General features: G+C 35.6%; 3 protein-coding genes and 1 long non-coding RNA gene across 4 annotated transcripts; 1 reads left to right on the plus strand and 3 right to left on the minus strand.

Annotated features, from left to right (window-relative positions):
- Positions 1 to 143: 143 nt before the first annotated feature.
- Positions 144 to 20,010, plus strand: LOC103506722 (cysteine protease XCP1). The gene is made up of 10 exons (XM_026821698.1): positions 144 to 443; positions 678 to 925; positions 1,141 to 1,356; positions 1,607 to 1,801; positions 3,786 to 3,984; positions 4,679 to 4,893; positions 17,734 to 17,834; positions 17,978 to 18,106; positions 18,741 to 18,930; positions 19,480 to 20,010. The coding sequence occupies exons 1-10, from the start codon at positions 280 to 282 to the stop codon at positions 19,662 to 19,664; spliced, it is 1,842 nt and encodes a 613-aa protein (XP_026677499.1). The 5' UTR covers positions 144 to 279; the 3' UTR covers positions 19,665 to 20,010.
- On the minus strand, positions 10,861 to 15,510 carry LOC103506720 (methyl-CpG-binding domain protein 2). Its single transcript, XM_026821697.1, has 3 exons — positions 15,466 to 15,510; positions 15,233 to 15,430; positions 10,861 to 11,292 (listed from the first exon to the last, which is right to left on the minus strand). Exons 1-3 carry the CDS (start codon positions 15,508 to 15,510, stop codon positions 10,954 to 10,956), a joined length of 582 nt encoding a protein of 193 aa, XP_026677498.1. The 3' UTR covers positions 10,861 to 10,953.
- LOC113466377 lies at positions 11,774 to 13,014 on the minus strand. The gene is made up of 2 exons (XR_003390788.1): positions 12,630 to 13,014; positions 11,774 to 12,310 (listed from the first exon to the last, which is right to left on the minus strand). It is a non-coding gene; the product is annotated as an uncharacterized LOC113466377 (long non-coding RNA).
- Positions 20,011 to 21,727: 1,717 nt separating the features above from the next.
- Positions 21,728 to 24,094, minus strand: LOC103506723 (cysteine proteinase COT44-like). The gene is made up of 3 exons (XM_008471125.3): positions 24,076 to 24,094; positions 22,929 to 23,204; positions 21,728 to 22,101 (listed from the first exon to the last, which is right to left on the minus strand). Exons 1-3 carry the CDS (start codon positions 24,092 to 24,094, stop codon positions 21,917 to 21,919), a joined length of 480 nt encoding a protein of 159 aa, XP_008469347.1. The 3' UTR covers positions 21,728 to 21,916.
- Positions 24,095 to 24,231: the final 137 nt, after the last annotated feature.

The raw sequence follows: 24,231 nt of genomic DNA on the forward strand, positions 1-24,231 counted from the left end.
TACAAGGACTGAAAAAATAAAAATTTGACCTGATTACCTACATTACTTTCCTTCCTATAGGATGAAAGTAAAAATTGTCATTGAAAAGTAAAGGGTGTCTCAACTTACTGGTATGTATCTACCTACTTGTATTGGAAAGTTTGATGTTTGTTCTTGTATTTCAGAGTATCTCATGACATTGATACTTCCAGTAGATTCCAAGATCCACCTGTGCCCTGGCCTCAGATTCAGCAAGCACCCCCGGTGCCTCCTCGTAATTATAATGCCACCAGTTCCAATATGTACCAAGGTGGCTACAATACTATGCAACCTTACTATCAAAGACCTTATGGAGGAGATTATATGGGAATGTATGGAAATATGGGGATGAATAGCTACATGTACAGAAATAATTATATGAATCGTGGTTATCCATCACAAGAAAACTTCCTAATGCCTGGCAGGTAAGATAAAGCCCATTAACTGTTTATATTCTACTACCTATGTAACTATTTACATTTTCTAAAGATTGTATTGGGAAAATAATCTTTGATTCTCATTCAAGGGTTCTCACTTTTAACTATTATTATTTTTATCCAAGCTTTTATTTATTTTAGGACAGAATTTTAAATAGGTTGTAGAGTAGTAAAATACAAAGTTCATTTTAATTCTCTTTTCACAATGTTGTTTTGTTTCAGATATATTCAAATGGCTCAAGAACTATTTTCACCTGTGTTTCAAAACAGTGATCACATGATTAGCTCTCTGCGTGACATTACATACACGGCTGATACAGCTTTAGTATCAGTACGCATGCTTTTTGATGCCCTCAATATGGTTGCTAACAATTTGTATAGAATTCGAGACTTTCTTCAGAAGTACGTAGTCAGCTTTGCAACCCTGGGTACAAGTCATTGGATATTTCATCTTATACACAGTCTGCTAGGTATAGTTTTCTCTCTCCTCTCCTTTTTATTTCCTCTGCATGTACATTTAAAAATGCCTAGGTAATTTTCATTCAATGTAAAAATAAAATATCTCAAATTTTAATTTGGGGAAAAATATAAAGAAAAAGGAAAAGTGTATCTTATTGGTAGAAAAAATAGGATTCAAGTTTTTGGCATTGAATTTAATTAAAGTTGTTTCTTGTTTTCTCAACAGGTTTCTTTGGTTTGGTGAAGAAAACCCAGGCTAATATGGACAATGTGTGGAATCAAGTCCAAAGTGGTGAGAATAGAAATCCATCTGTCATTGCGAATCTCATGGCTCTATCTGCTCTTATCACAGCATTCAGTTATATTTTACCACGACTCATTGACCTTATCAAAAGGGTTGTACAGAAAGATGACTCTAATGATGAGAAGAAAGCTGATGGAGGTATGTATTCACTGTGAAGTCATCTGGCTTTTTATTTTCAAAGACAGATGGTGAGGAAAAACGGTCTTTTTTATTTGTTTGGACTTTTAATCTTTTGAGTTAGGTACCTAGTTACCTACTATTTAGGTATTGCAATCAAATAGAGAGTATTTTATGTTTCATTGTCCTTAACCTTCAGTTGATAAATTTCTTGGAATCTAGTTGCTTCTAAAGTTTTTATTAATAATGCAATTTCATTTTTCTTTCACAGATTGGAACCCTCAAGTAGACAAATTTACACCTGTGCAAGCCAAATATAACTTTGTTGCATCTAATTCATCAGAGCTGAGCCTCACTCCAGGACAACAGCTACGCATGAAGACATTGAACTTGCAGGGGAATCAACTTCCTTTATGGGTGCAGGTCGCTGATAGTAACTTTAACAAAGCTGTTTGTCTAATTGGAGGCACTAATGATGCATCATTTCGGACACCACGACTGGAAAAGATAGACAGAAGGGATTTAAGTATAATGATCTGCTGATATATCATAGCCTTTACATTATATTCCTACCATTTTTTCAAGACCTCCATTATTTATAAGAGGGGATTTTTCCATAAACAAATTTATCTACTTGGGTACTTGAAAAAAAAAACTACCACTCAGCTTTATGGAGTGACCAGCATATAATTTAAAAATAAATCAACTAAAAAGGAAAGTAAAAATGAAAAACTTACCAGTATTCAAATTGATTGCCCCTCTGTTTATTGCGATGTTTTTGTAAAGAATTCAGTTTAATAATTTGCTGATATATCATAGCCTTTATGTTATATTCCTACCATTTTTTCAAGACCTCCATTATTTATAAGAGGGGATTTTTCCATAAACAAATTTATCTACTTACTTAGGTACTTGGAAAAAAAAACTACCACTCAGCTTTATGGAGTGACCAGCAAATAATTTAAAAATAAATCACTTAAAAAGGAAAGTAAAAATGAAAAACTTACCAGTATTCAAATTGATTGCCCCTCTGTTTATTGCGATGTTTTTGTAAAGAATTCAGTTTGCCTGATCTGAAGTCAAAGGATACTCCTGGAATATTTCCTCTGATTACTTGAAGAACCTCACTTCTTGTTCTCAGCTTTTTACCACAGGGACTGAAACACAACCAAGTAAATAATGTTAGAATGAATGACAAGAGATTGATTAAACAACCAATCATTTGATTTAGTACAAACCTAAGGTTTGTCCACAAACAAGTTTTCAATTGATACTGTCCAAACAAGGCACTTGGTGAAATTTGGAGGTCTCCAGCTTCACCACAAATAATTTACAATCTAGATCAGATTTCAGAAACTTGGGCTCTGTGTGGTTGAATTTGGAGGCAAGGATACATGGGACTATGTCTCCTCTTCTCCATGATGATACAACATTTTAGTCCGCTATCTTACCTATAGTAGAAGACATCAACTTTGCCCACTGACAATCCTTTATTTCTCGTTACTTCTTCCCGGTACCATCCTGGAGGCAGCTGAGGACATTCATACCGCTTCTTGGTGGGCAACATTTTCAACAAGTTAGAAACCTGTAAAAAAAGATGATGAGAAAAATACACCTAATGTTTGGTAAGGCAGATGTGATACCAAGCTAAGTGGACTGTCATTGGCTAAATTTGTCAGATGATGAGAAAAATACACCTAATGTTTGGTAAGGCAGATGTGATACCAAGCTAAGTGGACTGTCATTGGCTAAATTTGTCATGTATGGTAGCTACCTAACATGTTTGTATTTTCAGAGGATCTGATGTCTTTTTATTAAAAACCTATGAATCTCATGGACTTTTTCTTTCTCAATACTACCCATAGAAAAGATGAGACCTATGATGGTTTGTTATCAAAATCAAACTTCCATCCATCTACCATGTTTATCAGATTTCTTACCTGAGAAAGACAGCTTTTTGGCCTATTGACAATTCTGATGTCAATTTGTCAGAAAGTGCTTGAGGATTTGAACAAAAGACACTTCACCTTAAAACTAAAGAGCTTTTTGGCCTATTGACAATTCTGATGTCAATTTGTCAGAAAGTGCTTGAGGATTTGAACAAAAGACACTTCACCTTAAAACTAAAACCAGAAAAAACAAAAAAGAGAATAATCAAGCCTTTTTAAGTTCAAAGATAAATAAAATGAAATTATGAAATCTTTAAGAAAAAAAAAAAAAAATTGTTGTTACTTGTTGTTGCTAGAGTACGGTACGGTTATTTTCGAAAGTGTACGGTATGTGAAACATCTGGCAACGCTTCAAATTTGGTAAATTGGTACGAAATTTCAAATTTTCTGGAATGTAAAAAATAAAAATTTCGTTTAATTTTTTTACGTTTATTGCTTTTGCTTTATTGGATTGGAATAATAGAACAACTGATAATATCCATTAATAGTTCGATATCTCAGTGAAAGTTGGTGTTTTACGACATCATCAATCATCAACTGATCAACACATTGCTACTTTCAATCCTATGCGGGAATTCATCAACAATGAGAAACTTCATCATGAGGCTGAGTTTACACGATTCAAATATAACCATGGCAAAGTTTACGCCGATGCTAAGGAACATGCTGCCCGGAAAACTGTGTTCACTCATAACTTGAGGTGAGGGGGAGAAAGTTTTGAATTCTTTTGTTTTTTAGTTATTTTACGAAGTGTCGTATATATTCTTAAAATTATCTTGGAAACAGTTCGAAATATCGGAGGTTTTCCGATTTTTCTAGTAATATTGCCTAAATATCCCTATAGTTTTCCATAAATCTTCTTCTTTTCCTTCCCTTTTCTCGTGTATAATTTTTAGTTATTTTACGAAGTGTCGTATATATTCTTAAAATTATCTTGGAAACAGTTCGAAATATCGGGGGTTTTCCGATTTTTCTAGTAATATTGCCTAAATATCCCTATAGTTTTCCATAAATCTTCTTCTTTTCCTTCCCTTTTCTCGTGTATAGACGGAGTCGGCGTTTTTCGTCAGCCTCTCAATCAGTCCTTGGGTGATTGCTTTGGGCTGACATTTGGTTTTGGCTAAAAGTTTTTAACGAGTGGATACCCTTCCCACTCAACCTTTGCTATTTCTGTAGCAAGGAAAATTTCAGACTGAGTCCCCAGCCAAACTAAGCTGGTCTACTCCCTGTTAAAGTCCCCCAACCAGACTTCCAGTGGCGTAGCGTGGTCTAAATTCAAGTGTAAGGCGTGTAGGGTACTAATTTCCATCATCCATGCTCTTCATGGATTGGCATCTTCAGTTTTCCATAATAAATAAATAAATTAACAAACAATATTAAATGAATATTTCCAGGTATATTCACTCAAAGAATCGTGCCGGTCTGAGTTACAAGTTAGGAATCAATCATTTAGCAGATAGAACTGACGAGGAACTGAAAGCTCTGCGAGGATTCAGACGTACCTCTGGATACAATGGAGGCAATGCATTCCCCTATAAGAATATCAAGAAGTCAGACTATCCTGCTAGCTTGGATTGGACTCTGTATGGTGCTGTCACTCCCGTCAAAGGTTTGATATATGCTTTTTTTTTTTCATTTATTTATTATTATTACTTTTTTTTTCAAGTAAAGACTTACTTACGAACATTAAAATTCCCTGAATATTTTCCAGCGCCTAAATGGGAAGTATCGTGTCTCTTCTCGTCTATCTAATGTCGCATACCACGGGATGGGCAATTGGGCTTGCTTTAACACAAACCACAGGAGTCTAAGGTGGCATTTGTTTCATTGGTACGACATGAAAATGGCGCGGCGCTGAAACACCCATCTAAAAAAAAAAAGATATTTATTGAAAAATCACTGGTGTCTCTTCCTTGAATTTTCTGAAAATCCCTAGGGTAGTAACCACTCCCATTTCAATTTGATGCTTTCTTGTGTTCTAGATCTCAGCAGACAAAGAGTTGGTGCCAAATGCAGAAACAGAAAGGTAAGAAAGTAATGATACTTGAGAACTAAATTATAGTCATTGTTCTGAAAAAAAAAGGGGAAAAATCCATAGACACATGCTGGTACCCTATATTTCACTTTATATCTCAAGATAATTTCCAGTTTAACAAAATCACAGGTCAAAATTATTATATACCTACTAGTACCATTGGTATAACAAAACTAGATAATATATATTATATATCTGTTAGAAACTTATGAACATTTAGAATTGGACAAAGTTAAAATTTATGTACCTATAATAAGTGCAAATAATTAGATACCCATAAGTACTTAAATATGACAAGTACAAAATATTATTTGGTTTTTTAAGCTTAAACCAACCAGAAGAAGAAATTGACATGTGGAGTGAAAACCCAGGAATTGATGAAAATGGACAAAAAGACACCATTGATGAGAATATTGACAATGTAAATGATGAAATTGATGAACAACCACAAGATACCAACGTAGAGGAGGTATAGGAGTTTGTGTTTTGTGTGATTTAACAAACTAACCCAGTCCTCGTCCTGCTAATAAATCCAATTAAACATACCTGGTTGAAAATAAAAATGTACAATGTCTGTCTCTCCTTTTGTACTCGTATTTTTTCTTCTTTCCTTCCTTTGCTTTCTCATCTCTCTATCACTTGATTGTTGTGTATTTCAAAAATAATATTAATAGTTTCCATTAACCCTAAGCTAGCTTATTAAGACCGCAAGATTATTTCGGGGTTAATCGAGATATATGTGTGTAAATCCAAAATGGACCTCAAGCCCGAAATAATCAGAAGTAATAGGCCCTGATGTTAGAATATTATGCCTTGTTTATGCGGTCCCAATGTGCAAATTCCCTTTCTCCCCGCAGTCCGTAGTAGAACTTGTACTTTTTTCTTCAAAGTGCTGTAACAATTTTGGGTAATAGGTATGTCATTCGGGCTTTTAATCCATGAGTACTTATCCTTGTATCTTGTGCGCATACTTATCCTTGAGTTTGATAATTATAAGTATGTATACGTACATGTTTTTCTTTTAGTAAACCTCTCGTGTAACAATTTTGGGTAATAGGTATGTCATTCGGGCTTTTAATCCATGAGTACGTATCCTTGTATCTTGTGCGCATACTTATCCTTGAGTTTGATAATTATAAGTATGTATACGTACATGTTTTTCTTTTAGTAAACCTCTCTAGTAAACATCTAGTACCTCTCAGTTATGCTTTGTTTATTGAAAATGAAACACATACACAGACATATGAACTGGCTCGACTTTGCCTCGAACTACCAACCTCCGGATCCAAAGTCCACCTCGCTAACCACTAAAGTTCTAACTTTACGCGAGTATTTTGTGATGCATCGGTGTTGCCCTTGTTTTAGGTAAAGTACGTCAGTGAGATAGAATTGGTAAGGAATCATATTGATGGATTACTGCAGGTGTGTCCTTTCCTACCAAAAGACGTACCCGAGGAAGTGTGTTATTGTCGGTAAAATACTCCCAGCGCCTTGCTTTGGACGTACATCCCTTCCCTGCGAATGTTCACTTGAATGATGAAATAATTTCCCCAAATGAAAACATTTTTCTTTAATTTCTTTAGTTTGTTTTTATGATTACCTAATTAATAATTCTATTTTTACTTTACTAGTTAACTTTGTGATAATCTACGTACTTTAGCAGCCCCACGTCAAAGAACTATCTATGAGAAGTATAGTCATTCCCTGTTTTCCATTGAGCTGTGCTATGAAACATTCTGCAATTTTCACATCCTCCACCTAATAAGCAAGAATAGTAATATTAAAGGCCATGTCTTCATCCAAAAACATGTTTCATATGACTGACCAAGGAATCTCTAACATGAACAGGTACGTAGTAGACTTATCATATTAATTTCAATTCACTTGTTTTACAGAGTATAACTCAAGTAAATACCCTGAATTTTACCCTAATTCAGCTGATGTCCAAACAAGTAACTTTAATTTCAATTCACTTGTTTTACAGAGTATAACTCAAGTAAATACCCTGAATTTTACCCTAATTCAGCTGATGTCCAAACAAGTAAATACTCTGAATTTTACCCTAATTCAGCTGATGTCCAAACAAGTAAATACCCTGAATTTTACCCTAATTCAGCTGATGTCCAAACAAATAAATACCCTGAATTTTACCCTAATTCAGCTGATGTCCAAACAAATAAATACCCTTTTTCCCTCATTAAGATGATACCCATCGTAATCTAGTTCTAAACTTCCAATAAAATTAAGGATAGTGAGTAGTGATATTTTTTTTTAACTAACAAAACGAAATATTTTTTTCTTTTTTCACACAAAAAGAAATAATAAGAGTACAAATTAATATTGTTGTGTTACCAGTCGGTTGCTTTTTCTACGTAACAAAAGGCACGACCATTCTTTAGATGTTTAATACCGCTAGGACAATACAGCGTGGTCCATTATATCTGAATATGTTCCGAATGAAAATTATACATATACAATTCAAACAGGTATTCCGCCATTAGAAAATGGTTTGTTTATTCCCAAGTAAAATGAAATTTTAATTCGATATACGTAGGTAATCAAACATATGGAGTGAAAACATGCCTTTCAAAAGTTTTCAAGTTAGTTAAATACTCGTAATTTCTATCATATAATTATCACATGCAAGAGGTTGTAATAGCATTCACAACCTTTATTGGCGACATGTTCGCAAAAATATTTTTCTAAAGCTGTGTCCACACATAGTCGACGACCGTCGATAGATGTCGATCGACTTGTCAGCCGTCGACATAGCTTAAGGCTAAAAACAGAGTGGAGGGGAGAGCATATTTCCTCTGCATGTACATTTAAAAATGCCTAGGTAATTTTCATTCAATGTAAAAATAAAATATCTCAAATTTTAATTTGGGGAAAAATATAAAGAAAAAGGAAAAGTGTATCTTATTGGTAGAAAAAATAGGATTCAAGTTTTTGGCATTGAATTTAATTAAAGTTGTTTCTTGTTTTCTCAACAGGTTTCTTTGGTTTGGTGAAGAAAACCCAGGCTAATATATTATATCACATGCAAGAGGTTGTAATAGCATTCACAACCCTTATTGGCGACATGTTCGCAAAAATATTTTTCTAAAGCTGTGTCCACACATAGTCGACGGCCGTCGATAGATGTCGATCGACTTGTCAGCCGTCGACATAGCTTAACGCTAAAAACAGAGTGGAGGGGAGAGCATTTTAAGGCGCTCTCTTCTTGATCATGATCCCTTGTGTGCCGCGTCCATTATAGTTTAGGACTATTTCACTGAGGGGAGAGCATAGAGCAAAAAGTTTATTGTTATTCAACTCGTCAATCTCGGTGCTTCCCTCAGGTGCTCAAAAGGTTTCTAGTTTCATTCGGAAGATATTCATGTGTCCCCAAGACCATTTACACCCTATATAACTTATTCCTTACCCGGAATGAAACTTGTATTCACCACTGATGCAGCTGACAAATTCTCCATTAATAAATTAATATACTACACTCCTTTTCAGAACATAACCAATGGATAAAGTTAATGCCTGGGGCATTTTCTACCACCTAACCACCGTTAATTGCGTTGATAAATAACTCATTAAATCTCGTTTTAATTTGAATTGATTAAATGTTTCAACTATTTTTAATTGAAGTAACAGTCCAGTTCTATTAGAAACAGAAATAATACCTATTATAATGAAAACTCTCGCATCAGGGTGCACGCGGTACTCGGTGCTTTGAACCCCGATTTAGCAGCCGGCATGCTCAAACGGCCGTTAAAAGGGGGGGAATGTTCGGTAGAGCGGTAGAGGCGTTCTTTCTATTTTGTTTTAGAAGCCAATGACCAGGTATTGTTTAATTCTCAGTTCGCCTTCCTTTGTCTCGTTTTCAAATCCGTCGATTAATAATTATATTATTATTAATAATCTTTTCCTGTTTTGTTTTAGACTGACATCATAAACGAAGATCAAGGAAACGAAGAGACTACACTTGAAGACAGCCAGCTCGAAGAATAATTTCAACTCAAGGACAACTAACCCTGAACACACTTGAGCGTGCATACGCTTTCTTGTAACCCCCATTATATTTATATTTATATCCTATTATTATTATTATACCCTTTTATCACTACCTTTGCTTACAATATTCAATATAAATGCTCCATGGCAATCCCAGACAGCACAGTGGGCTTGACACAAAGCTTTCCTCTAGCTTACACAGGCAAGTCTATAAGACATGATCTATTAATAATTAATTGTAGACTTTTTTATTATTTTTATAATTATTTTTTTTCCTTTTTTATTTTTAGTATAATCAAGAGTGCTTATCATATTCCTGCTAATATGAACATTAAACTATTGGACTTTTCTTGGCTCCTTCAGACGTTGAGATAATATCATGGGTCAGGAGAAGGCTGGAATTTATGTCATTGTCCTAGTAGCAATACACTTGACATATTATTACTATGTACTATAATGCTTTATTCAGTTGTTTCGTCCTGAACTACTGATTACCCAGTACAAGGACTGAAAAAATAAAAATTTGACCTGATTACCTACATTACTTTCCTTCCTATAGGATGAGGAAAGTAAAAATTGTCATTGAAAAATAAAGAGTGTCTCAACTTACTGGTATGTATCTAACTACTTGTATTGGAAAGTTTGATGTTTTTTCTTGTATTTCAGAGTATCTCATGACATTGATACTTCCAGTAGATTCCAAGATCCACCTGTGCCCTGGTCTCAGATTCAGCAAGCACCCCCGGTGCCTCCTCGTAATTATAATGCCACCAGTTCCAATATGTACCAAGGTGGCTACAATACTATGCAACCTTACTATCAAAGACCTTATGGAGGAGATTATATGGGAATGTATGGAAATATGGGGATGAATAGCTACATGTACAGAAATAATTATATGAATCGTGGTTATCCATCACAAGAAAACTTCCTAATGCCTGGCAGGTAAGATAAAGCCCATTAACTGTTTATATTCTACTACCTATGTAACTATTTACATTTTCTAAAGATTGTATTGGGAAAATAATCTTTGATTCTCATTCAAGGGTTCTCACTTTTAACTATTATTATTTTTATCCAAGCTTTTATTTATTTTAGGACAGAATTTTAAATAGGTTGTAGAGTAGTAAAATACAAAGTTCATTTTAATTCTCTTTTCACAATGTTGTTTTGTTTCAGATATATTCAAATGGCTCAAGAACTATTTTCACCTGTGTTTCAAAACAGTGATCACATGATTAGCTCTCTGCGTGACATTACATACACGGCTGATACAGCTTTAGTATCAGTACGCATGCTTTTTGATGCCCTCAATATGGTTGCTAACAATTTGTATAGAATTCGAGACTTTCTTCAGAAGTACGTAGTCAGCTTTGCAACCCTGGGTACAAGTCATTGGATATTTCATCTTATACACAGTCTGCTAGGTATAGTTTTCTCTCTCCTCTCCTTTTTATTTCCTCTAGATTTCTATTCCTCCATGTTACTCTATTACAGGATTTCAAGACTCATTTTATAAATCAAACAGTTTAGTGTTCCAGGACGTTTTTAGGCAGATTTTGCAAGAAATATAGGCCTGTGCTTTCTGGCCAAAGAGCCAACGACTTACCAGGCAAAATTTACAAAGAGTTAAATTCTTTTCAATGCTTCTCTCAGTTTGCTGCGGGCACTGGACACTTTTTCTTCCTGTTTCTTGATATCTTCTTCTGTGATGGAGACACCCATTATGAGGGGCTGTTCTGGGTTCAGGAATATTCCAGGACTCTTCTCTAGGTTTGATTTATTACCTCCCTGTCCGGTGACAGGATGGGGAAGCACATGCAATGCGGTGGCTATTGATTGTAGAATGGTTTCTTCTCGAACATGAGGTCCTACAGATTTCAATGTCTTAGGCAATTCCATAGGAGTCAATTCAGATCCAGTTGTATCACATGCTCGCAGACCTTCCAGTCTTTTCTCCCAGAACAACTGGAAATCAATCAAACCATTTCAAAGTTAATATTGATTGAGCAAGATTAAATTTTTAAAATAAAAGTATATCCTTTATAGTTACCATCTTCTTTTGTGAGGACATTACCTAGTGGAAGAAACTCTGGCAGAAATATTTTACTTCAACAATTAAATGTGACTGGCTGGAATGAACTTTAATTTTCCACCTTTTAGCAGTCCCACTGCCAATGTTCTGGGTGCATTACCCACATGCAACTGATTCATACTGCTCAAATAGAATTAATGAGTCCCTTTACCCCAGCTTCAACTTCTCAAACAATGTTGATAAAATAATAAAATCCCATGCCTTAGTTGGTATTGAACCCATGTCTCCTGATTCCTAGGCAAGTGGCAAGTGTCTTGACCACTATACTACAGAGGTAGGTACTAAATTGCCTCAAATAAATCTGTTGGTGGTAAAGCACAAAATGGGTTCAATAAATCATGTCAAGAGAAGTTGTACATATTTCATTTAGCGAACACTTACATAAAAATAATGCAAGACACATTTATTATTTTCTGATAAACCTAAGTAATACCTACAGACATGTTATTGTAAAAGTTTCTGACACTTGTCATAGTAGGTACCTATGATAATAAAACAGAGTTCATTTACAGCCCATAGGTACTAATTTTATTATTGGCACTGATTGCTACTTACATAAAATACTCAGCTCTTCAACTATTGTCCGATACGGATGAGTGTATCCTGGAATGCGATCCTGCCAAAAATCACTTGACCTCTTGCTTGCTTGTTAGGTCACTAGGCCATAAAGTGATTTCTCCTATTTGAAAATGGGATTATTTGATGTACAATTGAAGATATTTTATGTGGTAATCAGTTTTGAGGAATCAAGGGGGGATTCCTCTTTCTAAGGCCCAGGTTCACAATAGGTATTATAAAAACTTTATGTTGGTCTACTTTGGGATGTTTGGAGGTTGGAAACGGATCTCTATTTGCTTACTTAATGCTTTTCATCATGTTACTGTTGTAGACCTGGGATAAAATACATAGGGATGAGTGTATCCTGGAATACGATCCTGCCAAAAATCACTTGACCTCTTGCTTGCTTGTTGGTCACTAGGCCATAAAGTGATTTCTCCTACTTGAAAATGGGATTATTTGATGTACAATTGAAGATATTTTATGTGGTAATCAGTTTTGAGGAATCAAGGGGGGATCCCTCTTTCTAAGGCCCAGGTTCACAATAGGTATTATAATAACTTTATGTTGGTCTATTTTGGGATGTTTGGAGGTTGGAAACGGATCGCTATTTGCTTACTTTAATGCTTTTCATCATGTTAGTGTTGTAGACCTGGGATAAAATATTAAGACTGACAAGTATTTTTTCAGAGATAAGGGCTCAAGCATTTGGTACAAATTGTGTTGGTGTTGGTTTGAGATAATATTCAATATTAATCCAACTTTTATTGATTGCCTACTGTAAAGCTAAAGTTATTTACTTACTTTTACTTGACCTCTGTACCCAGATAACACTTGGGTCATGTTAGTTTCTTGTTTATTAAGTGTATGAACAGATAAGTAGGTTATGAGATATGCTCAAGTAGCTATAGTTGAAAAAACATCAAATAGATCAGGGACAAACACAAACCAGAGTATTATGTGGGGATCTGGGGTTAAGAGATTGTGTATTATAAATTGCTTATAATTTGCCTATAAGTACTTACAGTTTCACTATAGTTACTTAGGCACAGGAACCTAAACTTCAAGTTTACGAAAAAGTACTTACTTAAGTACCCTTGAGTACCTACACGAGTATAGGTAGTAAATTAACTTCATTTAGGTGTGGCAGGTACTTTAAATGATGGGATGTCTACTAAATCATAATAATCATAATCATAATAATCATAATAGTGCTTATTTATACTGCTCGCATAGGACTGAAAAGTCCCTTTACTCCAGCAGTAGGCTACTACTATTATTGTGGTCAAATTCTCAAATTATAATTATATTGAGGATAAAATTCCATACCTCGGCTGGGATTGAACCCACGTCCTCCTGTTTACCAGGAGAGCGCCTTGACCACTACACCACCGAGGTAGGTATTTGAATAAAATAATACTAAAGATATAAAATAATACTAAAGAAATAAATTTGAATAAAATAATACTAAAGATAGGTGGTGTCTTATAGAACATTGATTTATGATTAAATACCTTGACTTACACTTTATTTCTTTCCAATTTTAGCAATCTGGCAACGCTTCAAATTTGGTACAAAATTTCAAATTTTCTGGAATGTAAAAATTAAAAATTTCGTTTAATTTTTTTACGTTTATTGCTTTTGCTTTATTGGAATAATAGAACAACTGATAATATCCATTAATAGTTCGATATCTCAGTGAAAGTTGGTGTTTTACGACATCATCAATCATCAACACATACTCCATCACTCATCCAGTCCAGTGAGCAAAGAAACACAAGTCTATCTGGTACATCACAAGTACTATCTAGGTACTAACGGAGAATCAAGTCTTGCCAATGCTTCAACAAGTTACACTGATAACTCAATATCAGTAGCAGTAGTCAATCAGTTGGTGTCAGTGAAGCTTTAGCAGTGATAGCAAGATGTCTATAACTTTCTTACCTCTGCTGCTCCTGAGTGTGGGTAAGAATATTTGATTGACAAGTTACACTGATAACTCAATATCAGTAGCAGTAGTCAATCAGTTGGTGTCAGGTGTCAGTGAAGCTTTAGCAGTGATAGCAAGATGTCTATAACTTTCTTACCTCTGCTGCTCCTGAGTGTGGGTAAGAATATTTGATTTATCTTGTACTTTGACCTGTCTTGTAGTGGCTTTGATATTTATTCAGATTCAGAAGCCACAACAATGAAAAAATAAAGCTCCTTTTATCCTATACGTACTTTGACCTGTCTTGTAGTGGCTTTGATATTTATTCAGATTCAGAAGCCACAACAATGAAAAAATAAAGCTCCTTTTATCCTATAATAACTGGTCACTGCTCATTTGTGAAAGCTCCTTTTTGTGTTTGACCTAACTCTATTGTACTTTGACCTGTCTTGTAGTGGCTTTGATATTTATTCAGATTCAGAAGCCAATGAAAAAATAAAGCTCCTTTTATCCTATAATAACTGGTCACTGCTCATTTGTGAAAGCTCCTTTTTGTGTTTGACCTAACCCTATACCTAATAGTAGTGGTCACTGCTCATTTGTGACAACTCCTTTTTGTAGAAATTTCTGAACTAGTACTGTGGTTTTAGCCAATGGTTGTGGCTGTGTACACTTATTCTTATTTATGAAGCATATTGACATCTTATATTATAAAATCAAGATCCATTCACTCATTCACATTTCACACACTGATCACTCTATCTCCTGAACCACTACACCTAATTTTCAATAAGCACCAGTGAGCTAGGCTGGTTATGGCCTGGTCACTCATTTTTTTTTTTTTTTTTTTTTTTTTTTTTTTTTTTTTTTATGTGACTGGCTGGAATGAATAAATAGAACCTAGCTAAGTGAGAAGAAATAAAACCCTGTCATTCTATAGGAGGGTGTTGTGGATTCAATACCAGCCAAGGAATGGACATTTGTCCTTAGTATTTAGAATAAATAAAACCTAGCTACTTAAGTGAGAAGAAATAAAACCCTGTCATTCTATAGGAGGGTGTTGTGGATTCAATACCAGCCAAGGAATGGACATTTGTCCTTAGTATAATTTGACCACTATTAGAGTATCTAGTAAAAATAAACACTGCTAATATTACACATATTTTCATCAGTAAATGGTTTCTTCAAATTAAATTGATCCAAAGATTCTGTGTTCCCAAAATTGATCCAAAGGTCCTGTGTTCAAATCCATTTAGAAAAGTGACATAATAGTTAATCCCAAGCATTAGAAAACAACATATTACACATATTAATTTTATCCTTACCTGTTTTGGTTTTTCTTGTGTGCCTTGTTTGATTTCAGTCTTGACTTTGCTCTCTTGAGTTTTGAACACTGTAACAGGCTGCTTGAATATGGAAGCTGTTTGTCTAATTGGAGGCACTAATGATGCATCATTTCGGACACCACGACTGGAAAAGATAGACAGAAGGGATTTAAGTATAATGACATCGAAACAATTGTCCTCGTTTTTCGATTGCCATTATTTCAAAGGATTACTTTCTGATGTTCTCGTGTTGACAGCGCATCTGAATGTAGGTCCATGAATTTTGTAAAAGGAACTAAAACCTACGAAAACAGTAAGAAAGAACATTGGAACTTAGTCCTTTTTTCCGAGTCAAGTCTTGCATAAATTTCGTGGAAAACCTATTTCAGGAATGGTCAAAACCTACCAGCTCAGCAAGAATGGAACTAACGGGCTTTCGTTGAAAGTTGCTCCCATGACAACCGAGACCGAGTTGAATAAGATCTCCTGCTTCCACGCTTACGGAATACCAGATGCCACTATTGAACCTCAGTCAGTTCTACCTGATGTGTCTGATTTTAAGGTGAACATTTACCGCTTGTTCTTTCTTAGACCGCGGTTCCATGAGAATGAGAAGATTAGATACAATTGGACAGTATTAGGCAGAAAAAACCATACAAAAATATGTAAAATGTAAAATTCAATGAAAAAAAAAGTTTCAGTTACCTTCGTTCAGTTTCTTCCGAAAGTTGGTTAGTTCTTTTTTCGATGTCGTGGATTTATTGACCCATGAAGAAGTTAACTTAAGCAACTAACCGCGTTTATAGTACATCAAATCTTTGACGCATTTTTCGTGCATATTTCATCAAAATTAGACAAAATTCAATTCATTCATTCAACCAAGTATAAAACCTGAGTTATTCTTTTTTATTCATTTTCTGTTTTTATTTACTTACTTCGAGTTATGAACGAGTATTAAGCAGAAAAAACCATACAAAAATATGTAAAATGTAAAATTCAATGAAAAAAAAAAGTTTCAGTTACCTTCGTTCAGTTTCTTCCAAAAGTTGGTTAGTTCTTTTTTCGATGTCGTGGATTTATTGACCCATGAAGAAGTTAACTTAAGCAACTAAGCGCGTTTATATTACATCAAATCTTTGACGCATTTTTCCAAGCGCGTTTATAGTACATCAAATCTTTGACGCATTTTTCGTGCATATTTCATCAAAATTAGACAAAACTCAATTCATTCATTCAACCAAGTATAAAGTATAAAAGCTGAGTTATTCTTTTTTATTCATTTTCTGTTTTTATTTACTTACTTCGATTTATGAACATGAATTTCAGTACATTGGTGAAGAGCTGGTCAACGGTATCATTCTGGAGAAATGGAGATTGGTCACCTCAGAGGGAGAGAAAGTTAGCAAGTACTCACTGTGGGTGAGATACAACAAGGTAAGCATTATGTGTGGATGGGTTATTTTGTCAGAATATTTTCGAATATTTCTCCATCACAAGCAATTCAACACGGAAGCCATCCATTATTTGATATTCCGAGAAAACAATGCCTGGTTTCATGGTCTTTTACTAGAAAATGAGATTCGAGAGGCCCAAGCGTTTACGTATTTATGTGGTAGAGTTCTTGCGACAGGTTTCTCGCTTAGATCGGATTTCCTCTGGTTTCTCAAAGGGGGGCGTACGGTAATATTGTATTTGCGTGCGGTAATTCATAGTGGCTATAACAGAAGCAATTCAACACGGAAGCCATCCATTATTTGATATTCCGAGAAAACAATGCCTGGTTTCATGGTCTTTTACTAGAAAATGAGATTCCAACTCATGATCAAAAATTTCTTGTTCAAGAAAGAGTTCTCGAAGTGATGGAATGTTGTACCGAGATGGTATTTTCATATCTTTCTTTGGAAAGAAAAAAAATGTTAAAGAGTTTTACTATGTTCGAGTTACCTATCTAGATGTTAAACTCTCTGTATTAAAAAAAAGTAAAAATAAACACATTACAATGCCATCTATTTTAAACTTTCAGGCTTCAAAGGATGCTATACCTGTCAGGTATGAAATGAAAGGCTACAATTCTCTGCTTGGTTCACATTAAAAATTCCCTGAATATTTTCCAGCGCCTAAATGGAAAGTATTGTGTCTCTTCTCGTCTATCTAATGTGGCATACCACGGGATGGGCAATTGGGCTTGCTTTAACACAAACCACAGGAGTCTAAGGTGACATTTGTTTCATTGGTACGACATGAAAATGGCGCGGCGCTGAAACACCCATCTAAAAAAAAAGATATATTATTTATTGAAAAATCACTGGTGTCTCTTCCTTGAATTTTCTGAAAATCCCTAGGGTAGTATTGACTGATGGATGGTTTTCGTATGCTTATCTGTAGGAAAACTACACCTCAAGTCACTGGTTTTTAAGGGACGTTCAGCAATACCCACCTTAAATGTGTTTATTGCTATTACTAGCTAGGTTCATTACTATAAGAATTTAAATTACTTTCAGATCAATCTGTTTGTGGTTCATGCTGGAGTTTTGGTACCACTGGAGCAGTGGAAGGAGCATACTATATGAAACACAAGAAGTTGGCTGTACTCTCTCAACAGGTAAGAAAGTGGAACTTTGCCGGCTTAGATAACTGATAAATAAAATTGATTGCGAATAATTTCAAGTTCACAAAATGTCCTTTTTCACAGTAAACTGTGTAGAAGACCCCAAGTCACGATGATATATTATTCTCTCTCCCCAGGCGCTGATAGATTGCAGTTGGGGTTACGGTAACAATGGCTGTGATGGAGGTGAAGACTTCAGATCCTATCAGTGGATTATGAAACATGGTCTACCTACTCAAGATGACTACGGTCCATACTTGGGACAGGTATGTACTTAGCCAAACACACGCGTTAAGCAACGTTGTGTTTGGTTCGTATCTGGAGTGACCCTTCTATCATGTACTCTGGCTAGCTCAGGATTTACTACGAAACTTTGTGAGGCAAGATCTCTTCTGTATGGTAACAGCCAAACACACGCGTTAAACAACGTTGTGTTTGGTTCATATCTGGAGTGACCCTTCTATCATGTACTCTGGCTAGCTCAGGATTTACTACGAAACTTTGTGAGGCAAGATCTCTTCTGTATGGTAAAATGAATGGGGTTTCCATAAAGCAACCTCCTTGGCCGAGTGGGTATCACACTAGGCTTGCATGCCGGAGGTCCCGGGTCGGAGTTTTTTCGGCTCTGTCCTTGGAGTTTGGGGTAAACTCAGCCTCGTGAGGACAACTGAGTAGCTACTTTAATCAAGTAAAGACCATTGGTGGCATTCCCAGTGTTAAATGATTATTGAAATATTTAAATTGATTGCAAAGAAGGCACTTAGCAATGATATCCACAAAAGTTGCGAAAAGGTTCTGCTTTACCGCAAAGCCTAGAACCTAAATTCTCGAGGGCTTACAGTAACGAGTGTCTATAATCAACAAGTACAAATACCTATGATAACTTATATTGTGTTCTAGGACGCTTACTGTCACATTGCTAATACCACAGCCACAGCTACCATGACAGGATTTGTTAACGTGACACCAAATAGTGAAGATGCTTTGAAATTGGCTTTGGCTAAACACGGTCCCGTCTCGGTTGCTATCGATGCCTCTCAGAAATCGTTCTCATTCTATGTCAATGGAGTTTATTATGACGAGAAATGCAGTAAGTACCTGTTATCCAAGAAAAAGAATAATAAAAAAATAGTTGTGTTAAGCATAAATGCTTGTCACAAACTTCGTTTCCCCCTTAAAAGATTACGCTTTTTTTTATCTTGGACTAAAACCAACAAACTCCAGATCCAAAGTCCGCCGTGGTAACCATTTCACCACTGAAGTTCATACGAGGTAAGGTAGAGCGACCTCCGTGGTATAGGGGGTACTACACTAGGCTAGCATGCCGGAGGTCCTGGTTTCAATTCCCGGCGGAGTTGAAGTTTTTTCTACGCTGTGCTTGGAGTTCGGGGTGCATCCAGCCTATCCACAAAAGTTGTGAGAAGGAGAAAAGACTTTACTTTATCACAAATAATTTTGGGGTCGAGTGGATTGGAACAAATCACATGCCTTCAGGCACACTCCATTTGTCAAGAGTCTAGGTTTACCTGCCCTTGGGATCAATTTAATTTGAGGAAATTATTTACTGTTGAAATCAGTAATTTATTGATGAAATTAGAAATTTGATTGTTTTTGACATCCCTCTTATTTTCTATTGCAGATAATTCTCCCGATGGTTTAGACCATGCAGTGCTAGCAGTTGGCTACGGAGAACTTGATGGAAAACCTTACTGGCAAGTGAAGAACTCTTGGTCTACCTATTGGGGCAACCAGGGCTACGTGTTGATGTCCATCAAAGATAACAACTGTGGGGTTATGACAGCTCCTACCTATGTAACCATGTAAACCAGCTTCAGTTACATTGTCAAATTATATCATTTATTTTAAAGTTTATTTTTATTTTGGCGTGTCAACACAAAATTAAATGTTAAGTTTATTTTTAAACAAAAGACAAAAGAAATTCCTTTTAATGAAAAATTATCCAATGAATATTAAATAAATGTATGAATCTTTGTTAAATAAGAAGCTACCTACAAACATCCTACTTTTTTCCAGTACATTATTGTGTGACTGTGTTTTTGATATGAAATTTACAATTGATGCTGAGTAAACGTATGTATATGTACCTCGATCTGATATCCCGAATTTTTTAAATGTGATATTTATGAACGTGAAAATACCTATCATTCCAGAAACTTACACGTTCTTTTTATTTTTTTAGACCTTTTACAGGCATAAGATAGACATAGTACTTGTAATGTATCTATTTGAGTTAATTATTATTTTAGACCATGATCTGAATTTATAGACGAATTAATTTGTTAGTTGTATGTACATCAGTCGAACCTGTCTAAGGGGAAAACCTGGATAACAGGGAAAAAAATCGTGGTGCCTTCATGACAACCTCTCTAAGTAGGACACTTTTTTAACTGGGAAACCTGGATAAGTGGGAAAAAAGTGTCGGTCCCTTGGATTCCCACTTAGGTTAGACTGTACTATGACGGCGCAGCGCGGCGTAACATCGCGATCTAAACACATTATAGTTTTTGTGTTGGTAGGTATGAGGTTAGGTAGGTAGGTAGGCACTTAAAAACCGGAAGCAATTATTATTATAATTAATACGCAACAAATAGTGTCTCTAATGCCGCTTTGAATTTGAAATTAGGCCAGGCACGGAAAGAGGCCCATTACACGTTCTTTTTATTTTTCTAGACCTTTTACAGGCATAAGATAGACATAGTACGTGTAATGTATCTATTTGAGTTAATTATTATTTTAGACCATGATCTGAATTTATAGACGAATTAATTTGTTAGTTGTATGTACAATCGAACCTGTCTAAGGGGAAAACCTGGATAACAGGAAAAAAAATCGTGGTCCCTTCATGACAACCTCTCTAAGTAGGACACTTTTTTAACTGGGAAACCTGGATGAGTGGGAAAAAAGTGTCGGTCCCTTGGATTCCCACTTAGGTTAGACTGTACTATGACGGCGCAGCGCGGCGTAACATCGCGATCTAAACACATTATAGTTTTTGTGTTGGTAGGTATGAGGTTAGGTAGGTACCTAGGTAGGCACTTAAAAACCGGAAGTAATTATTATTATAATTAATACGCAACAAATAGTGTCTCTAATGCCGCTTTGAATTTGAAATCAGGCCAGGCACGGAAAGAGGCCCAAGCGTTTACGTATTTATGTGGTAGAGTTCTTGCGACAGAGGTTTCTCGCTTAGATCGGATTTCCTCTGGTTTCTCAAAGGGGGGCGTACGGTAATATTGTATTTGCGTGCGGTAATTCATAGTGGCAAACTGGCAACGTTGCTTCTCGCTCATGCCTTGCTTTGTTTTTCCTTTTTACTTTTCCGCTTTTCCCGAAAGTCCCGAAACACCTCGTCGTTTCGTCGGTATCTTGGATCAATCAGTTTAAAAAGCCGGTGTGTTTCTTAATTAACATTTTATCTAATTAAATAGTTACATTTGAAATCCTATCGGTTATCGTGTTTTTAATGAACCCGGGTTTTACTTTCTAGGAGCCGTCAAGTGTGAATTGAAGAGATCTTCACAATCCGGTATCATGCCCAACCTACCAGAGTGAGTATCAAGTAACTTTAGACCCATGAGAGGCTTCTAGGAGCCCCAGAGAAATATCTGGAATCGCCTAATGAGATAGATCCAAATAATGTGCACAAAGAAATGAAAACTCACACCGTTTTTCTCGGATGTTCTTTACATCATGTTGTTGTTGTTAACGCTGGCTACATCAAGCAGTTTCAAGACCGAGGAAGTTTGCCGCTGCAACAGGATTCGTCCACAGTGAGGTGATATACATACGTTTACTCAGCATCAATTGTAAATTTCATATCAAAAACACAGTCACACAATAATGTACTGGAAAAAAGTAGGATGTTTGTAGGTAGCTTCTTATTTAACAAAGATTCATACATTTATTTAATATTCATTGGATAATTTTTCATTAAAAGGAATTTCTTTTGTCTTTTGTTTAAAAATAAACTTAACATTTAATTTTGTGTTGACACGCCAAAATAAAAATAAACTTTAAAATAAATGATATAATTTGACAATGTAACTGAAGCTGGTTTACATGGTTACATAGGTAGGAGCTGTCATAACCCCACAGTTGTTATCTTTGATGGACATCAACACGTAGCCCTGGTTGCCCCAATAGGTAGACCAAGAGTTCTTCACTTGCCAGTAAGGTTTTCCATCGAGTTCTCCGTAGCCAACTGCTAGCACTGCATGGTCCAAACCATCCGGAGAATTATCTGCAATAGAAAATAAGAGGGATGTCAAAAACAATCAAATTTCTAATTTCATCAATAAATTACTGATTTCAACAGTAAATAATTTCCTCAAATTAAATTGATCCCAAGGGCAGGTAAACCTAGACTCTTGACAAATGGCGTGTGCCTGAAGGCATGTGATATGTTCCAATCCACTCGACCCCAAAATTATTTGTGATAAAGTAAAGTCTTCCGAGTTCTCCGTAGCCAACTGCTAGAACTGCATGGTCCAAACCATCGGGAGAATTATCTGCAATAGAAAATAAGAGGGATGTCAAAAATAATCAAATTTCTAATTTCATCAATAAATTACTGATTTAAACAGTAAATAATTTCCTCAAATTAAATTGATCCCAAGGGCAGGTAAACCTGACTCTTGACAAATGGCGTGTGCCTGAAGGCATGTGATATGTTCCAATCCACTCGACCCCAAAATTATTTGTGATAAAGTAAAGTCTTTTCTCCTTCTCACAACTTTTGTGGATAGGCTGAATGCACCCCGAACTCCAAGCACAGCGTAGAAAAAACTTCAACTCCGCCGGGAATTGAATCTGGGACCTCCGGCATGCTAGCCTAGTGTAGTACCCCCTATACCACGGAGGTTGCTCTACCATAAATATTATTGACCTTGTATGAACTTCAGTGGTGAAATGGTTACCGCGGCGGACTTTGGATCTGGAGTTTGTTGGTTTTAGTCCAAGATAAAAAAAGCGTAATCTTTTAAGGGGGAAACGAAGTTTGTGACAAGCATTTATGCTTAAAACAACTATTTTTTTTATTATTCTTTTTCTTGGATAACAGGTACTTACTGCATTTCTCGTCATAATAAACTCCATTGACATAGAATGAGAACGATTTTGCAATCGAAAAACGAGGACAATTTTTTCGATACTGGGCATCGAACCCGGGGCCTTCTTCATAATAATAGTACTTACCTCCATAGTAGTCAATTCTGCTCTTCTTTTCGCCCTTGTCATACCATGCATAGAAAGGCTCTTTAATTTCAGCAAAGGGAATATAGAGATTTCCCTTCACAATGTAGTTGGGACTGAACTTGGGGGGTGATTCGGTACATGATACCAATGCTAAAATTGGAAAGAAATAAAGTGTAAGTCAAGGTATTTAATCATAAATCAATGTTCTATAAGACACCACCTATCTTTAGTATTATTTTATTCAAATTTATTTCTTTAGTATTATTTTATATCTTTAGTATTATTTTATTCAAATACCTACCTCGGTGGTGTAGTGGTCAAGGCGCTCTCCTGGTAAACAGGAGGACGTGGGTTCAATCCCAGCCGAGGTATGGAATTTTATCCTCAATATAATTATAATTTGAGAATTTGACCACAATAATAGTAGTAGCCTACTGCTGGAGTAAAGGGACTTTTCAGTCCTATGCGAGCAGTATAAATAAGCACTATTATGATTATTATGATTATGATTATTATGATTTAGTAGACATCCCATCATTTAAAGTACCTGCCACACCTAAATGAAGTTAATTTACTACCTATACTCGTGTAGGTACTCAAGGGTACTTAAGTAAGTACTTTTTCGTAAACTTGAAGTTTAGGTTCCTGTGCCTAAGTAACTATAGTGAAACTGTAAGGACTTATAGGCAAATTACTAAGCAATTTATAATACACAATCTCTTAACCCCAGATCCCCACATAATACTCTGGTTTGTATTTGTCCCTGATCTATTTGATGTTTTTTCAACTATAGCTACTTGAGCATATCTCATAACCTACTTATCTGTTCATACACTTAATAAACTACTTATAGGCAAATTATAAGCAATTTATAATACACAATCTCTTAACCCCAGATCCCCACATAATACTCTGGTTTGTGTTTGTCCCTGATCTATTTGATGTTTTTTCAACTATAGCTACTTGAGCATATCTCATAACCTACTTATCTGTTCATACACTTAATAAACAAGAAACTAACATGACCCAAGTGTTATCATTCTGGGTACAGAGGTCAAGTAAAAGTAAGTAAATAACTTTAGCTTTACAGTAGGCAATCAATAAAAGTTGGATTAATATTGAATATTATGGGTACAGAGGTCAAGTAAAAGTAAGTAAATAACTTTAGCTTTACAGT

Source organism: Diaphorina citri, unplaced genomic scaffold (genome assembly GCF_000475195.1).
Source record: "Diaphorina citri unplaced genomic scaffold, Diaci psyllid genome assembly version 1.1 scaffold257, whole genome shotgun sequence".
NCBI lineage: Eukaryota > Metazoa > Arthropoda > Insecta > Hemiptera > Psyllidae > Diaphorina > Diaphorina citri.

What these genes read in the sequence shown, in the direction of transcription:
- LOC103506722 (XM_026821698.1), top strand. Translation starts at nt 280, where the DNA reads ATGTACCAAGGTGGCTACAATACTATGCAACCTTACTATCAAAGACCT. An exon ending in TGCTGTCACTCCCGTCAAAG is followed by an intron (nt 4,894 to 17,733) that starts GTTTGATATATG and finishes AATTACTTTCAG; the next exon opens with ATCAATCTGTTTGTGGTTCA. An exon ending in TGGCTGTACTCTCTCAACAG is followed by an intron (nt 17,835 to 17,977) that starts GTAAGAAAGTGG and finishes CTCTCTCCCCAG; the next exon opens with GCGCTGATAGATTGCAGTTG.
- LOC103506720 (XM_026821697.1), bottom strand. Translation starts at nt 15,510, where the DNA reads ATGGACCTACATTCAGATGCGCTGTCAACACGAGAACATCAGAAA. An exon ending in CAACACGAGAACATCAGAAA is followed by an intron (nt 15,431 to 15,465) that starts GTAATCCTTTGA and finishes TCGAAAAACGAG; the next exon opens with GACAATTGTTTCGATGTCAT. An exon ending in CACAAGAAAAACCAAAACAG is followed by an intron (nt 11,293 to 15,232) that starts GTAAGGATAAAA and finishes ATTGATTTCCAG; the next exon opens with TTGTTCTGGGAGAAAAGACT.
- LOC103506723 (XM_008471125.3), bottom strand. An exon ending in TTATTATGACGAGAAATGCA is followed by an intron (nt 22,102 to 22,928) that starts GTAAGTACCTGT and finishes TTTCTATTGCAG; the next exon opens with ATAATTCTCCGGATGGTTTG.